Source organism: Oryzias melastigma, linkage group LG18 (genome assembly GCF_002922805.2).
Source record: "Oryzias melastigma strain HK-1 linkage group LG18, ASM292280v2, whole genome shotgun sequence".
NCBI lineage: Eukaryota > Metazoa > Chordata > Actinopteri > Beloniformes > Adrianichthyidae > Oryzias > Oryzias melastigma.
The window spans coordinates 14,937,641-14,942,188 of NC_050529.1; the positions used below are offsets into that span (position 1 = coordinate 14,937,641).

The window sequence follows — 4,548 nt, forward strand, 5'->3', positions numbered from 1 at the left end:
TCAATATGGACGGTGTCAGTTCGTTTTGCTCATTGTTTGCTGTAATTAGTGTAAATTGTTTGGCTGGAGAGAAGCAGTCGGCCCAGAAAACATAGATGATTTATAGCTGGCACAGGATCCTGGTGCTTAACACTTGTGCTTTAACCAGAATACTCTTCAGCTGTATTGGTGTAAATATTGCTTTGTTCTGCCTTTTTCTTCAGTTTTTTTTCATTAGACGACCCTTTCAACCGTCTTTCAGGGACCCTTTTTCAACCATTCTCCCTCTATTCTCTTTGTGTTGTTGTCATTCTTGTGTTAAAGAAAAGTATTACTTCTTGTATTGTGCTGTGCATGTACATTGTGTTGTGTTACTTTTTTTTTAGATGTGTGGGTGCTCCTCCTCTACCTCCTAGTTTTGTTCTCCTTTCTTAACTCGGAGCTCTAGGCTATAAAACATTGTTTTGAACAACTGCGGGTGTTGGGGGTCAAGTGGAAAATGGTGGGTGTGGTGCGATGCGGTGGAACTTGTGGAAAGTGTTGCTCTGCATCTTTTGGAAACCGGGCATCAGGAAACATTTAAGCTAAAAGCTCCAGTTGGATTAAAGTCCCCTGGCGCAGCTTTGGCTTTTTATAAAGGTTCGTTTCTGTGCCCAGGTATAAATACACACAAGTGCACTTTTGATTCAACGCTACGGACCAAATGCTTTTTGTTTTCTCCGGTCTTCCTTGGGCTTTTGCATCATTGTATAAAAGATGAAAGACCTAAAAACATTCTTGTTCAGGTTTTTGCCATATACATTTTTTTGTGATGACTCACAAAAAGTCAACATCCGGCCTAAATGAGACTGACTTAGTGTTGTTTTTCAATGTCATGAGGAATAAAGATTCGATTGATCTGTTGATATAATCTCTTGATTAAATGTTTTCTACAGATCTAAAGACGTCAGTCTCATAACTCTCATGATATTCATCCACATAAATCGTTTGACTGTGATCTGTTAACAATAAAGTTTGTTGTTGTCACATCAGTCAAGCCTTGTTAAAGCAGAGGATCTGACAGCCACCTGTCAGTCAAAGAACTTGTTATAGATCAGATAGAAAATAAAATTACAAGTTTTTAAATGCTTACTGCTCCCTAACTTGATATAGCCAAGAAAGTTAGTTAAGAGAAGTGCATTTCTTACATTTAACAGGGAGTGTGCCAGTCATATGACTAAATACTCTCAGTTGTTATGATATATCCTTAATCTGTACTATTTCTTGTTTTAGTGAAACCCAAATCTTTCTATTTTGATTCTTTTGCTACCTTAAACCAATAATCTTCAGTGAAAGCGCTACTCAAAGATGTGTTGTGGCCATGAACTCTAAAGGTGCATTCACACCGGACATGATTTGCACAGCAGGGGCATGGAGTATCATTGTTAAATCGATGTAAAGATGCGATCTGAGGTCTTGTAGTAGTGCGACCGTCAACCAATCAGGGCCTCAGCTTTGGACACATGACTCAATCAAAGAGTAGAAAAAAGATTCAATGTTGTTCCTTGATGCGAGGATTTTCATCCGGAATTTCCATACTTGGTGGGGCTTCGGAGCTGCTGAGACTATTGGGCGAAGTGGGGATACACCCTGGACAGGTCGCCTGCCGGTCACAGAGCTGGAGTGATCGCGCCAGGTATGCTAGCCATCTGCCCGGTGGACAGTGTAGTAAGCTCCACTACGCAGGGGCCGGCAGACCTAGCGAAGTTGCCCCACGGCTGCCGGTCGCTTGGCAGCGGAGCTCACTATGCCGGCCCACTGGTGGTTGGCTGCCTGGCAGACGGAGAGTTTCTGTGGGTGCCGTTGTTGCTGCCGCAATCGCTCTAGCTCCATGGACTTATGATGCTTTTCTTATTTTCATTGAGACGCTAATAAAAAAAATCGTTCAGTTTTATTTTCACTTTCCCTTCTCAGGTTAATGCTCAAACCGGGCCGCAGACAGACGGAAATAACGTTTGAAACGATCATAACTCAGGTGTAGCTCCTGCTAAAAAATAGATGAGTACACTGCACCAGGAGATAGCCCCTTTCTAGAGATCTCCAAAACACATAAACCCAAGCTACTCGCTCAACATCATCCATGTTTTCCATGATGTGGCAGCAAAGGAAGTCTAGAAAAACTTTCGCGGTTGTTCTGCAGGAAGGAGATTGATCAGCTATGTTCCAGAGCCAATCAGGATGATGAACACAATGCAAAATTACACTAAAAATATTTGCAAAAGCCACAAAAAGTGAATCGCGTTATAGTGAGTGACCACTCTTAGTGTCAAAAGTAAACAAAAAATGTTGCTGTGCAGCTTGGATTCATTTTATTAATCTTTTTTTTCAAGCTCATGTTGTGCAGATATCTCCCTCAACCACCTCATCTGTATCTTTTTGGCCTCATCTTTTCATTTCCTTGTTCTTTGTGGCCCTGCTAATGATCACAGGAGTCCATTCCACACATCAGATCATGCAAATGTAAAAGTTGCTGACAGAATTGAACGATACTGAAGAGGGATGAGTATGACCCAAGAGAAAAATAAACTCGAGTTTCTCGGCAACAATGCCCAGATATGGTTTCTGCTCCAAAATAAAGAGATTGACTTCATCTGTGCACAGATTTAAAGTGACAAACATGACCCTTTCCTGTCATTCATGTCCTGTAAATTATTCAGACCAGAGGGAGTGCTGATATCTCTTTCTCACCTTGCTCTCTTACATTATGCTAAAGTATGCTAACCAGCTCCAGGCTAATGCTGCAAAGTTAAACACGTTAGCAATATTGACAGAGGATTTTTGTGACACCTACTGAGTTTATAAGAATGTTGGTTTTTCAAAGAGTCATCTATTAATCATTTTAAAGTGTTCTCTTTGCTCTCTTTGTCCAGGACTTTAAGGCGGGGTTGGGTATCAGTGAACTGGAGCTGATTGCTGCCAACATTAGAGACGTGGACCGCAGGGGCTTTGAGATCAACACTCCATTCAAGAATTTTTGGTAGGTTTGCTCTTTACTTGCTTCCTGACCGTGTGTGTTCAGTGTGTTAATGGATGGGACGGCGGAATTTACACTGATTAATGTAATGTTCATAACTGGGTTGGTACATCACCTAAAATATAAAATACAATTTTAGGAAGTTCATTTTAAAACATGCACCTGCTTCGCAATTTTTTCAGCTTTTTTTTTAACAAAAATTCAAAATGTAAACAGACTGGAAATAAAACTCTTGTGTTGAGCTAGCATTGTACAGGGACAAACATTAGACACAGACATGAGGGAGACGATATGATCATTCTGATTGATTAATGAATGTGTGAGTTTTTGTGTCAACTCAATGGAGATACACCGCAGACGGATGAGTGTATTTAGTTTATGACTAAAGTGTTGTCCTTATATTAAGGCCCTCTAGGATGCACAGAATACCAAAGAGGCTCAATTAGCTTAAATCAACAGATGATCAGTCGCAAAAAACTTTCTAACAGCATAGATTAAAGTCCAGGCCAGGACAAGAACAATACTGAGTTTTAACAGTTTCTCTGTCTTCAGCTTCTTACTTAAATTTTTGATCAGATATAGGATCACATTTGAAATACAATCAAATATTTACACGCTTCTCTTTTCTTAAAAAACATTTGCTTTTTACCTGACAAAAACCTGTCAGAAGACAGAATTTAGACCACAGAACCAGTTTTTGTTTCTCTACCCAGACAACTTTTCCAGAATCCATTGCTGAAGGATAACAAACGAATCCTTTTCTTAAAATGTTAGTGATTACTACCTATCCCAGATAGAGACTGGCTAATATAGGAGGTTGATAAAAGTTTAAGCAAAAAAAAAAGCTGTTTGAAAAGTAGATGGAAAAATCTTAATTTATTTAACAAAAAACATTTGAAACGTGATGAAAATTTGACATATTTTTGTTCAGATTTTCAAGTACATCCTTAATGATTTGCATTTTAACCAAAGTCTGTACATAAATCAAAATGGTAGAACATTTGAAGTTCTCTTGATATTTCAATAAAGGAGCGGTCAATTTTAGAAAAAAATGTAATCGTGTATTTATTTATTTAAATAATCTGACTGCTCTTACAATAAATGGACAAATTGCTGCTTAGAAATGGTTATAAATGTTTGGATCATTGACCAGGCTGAATTTATCTTTTTTCCAAAATAAACAGTTGTTTAAAATAAAGAAAAAAAAGATTTTATAGGAAATGATGATAAAAATGCTTCTTTGTATCAAACAGGGAACTGATGAAACCTGCAGAAACATCCGTCATAAACACACGTGTTGATGGTGTACTGTGTTGTCCACCATGAAGGGAAGCTTTTGCAACATTGCTTAGCATTCAGCTGTGCTTGCTTAGGGGGTTTTCAAGCTTTGTAGTGGTCGCTGGCTCTGATGCTGCCACTCCAACAAGATGATTGCAAATAAAAAGTGACCCCTCTGCTCCAGACTCAACAGAGGATCTGCAAATTCTTGCCAGAAGCCCAGAAAGTCCCACGCTTCTACAACAAGGAGGGTGTAGGTTTTTTTTTTTTTCCTTCTT

The 4,548-nt window shown here is 39.1% G+C and overlaps 1 protein-coding gene across 2 annotated transcripts in view; it reads left to right on the top strand.

The window, feature by feature from the left end:
- Positions 1–4,548, top strand: part of zmp:0000000660 (arf-GAP with Rho-GAP domain, ANK repeat and PH domain-containing protein 2) — a 163,973-nt gene that overhangs the window by 59,107 nt on the left and 100,318 nt on the right. For both annotated transcript variants that reach the window (XM_024287902.2, XM_036216728.1), the window contains exon 10: positions 2,889–2,995. In XM_024287902.2, the coding sequence (XP_024143670.1) occupies positions 2,889–2,995 (107 nt within the window). The remainder of the gene's footprint in view (positions 1–2,888; positions 2,996–4,548) is intronic.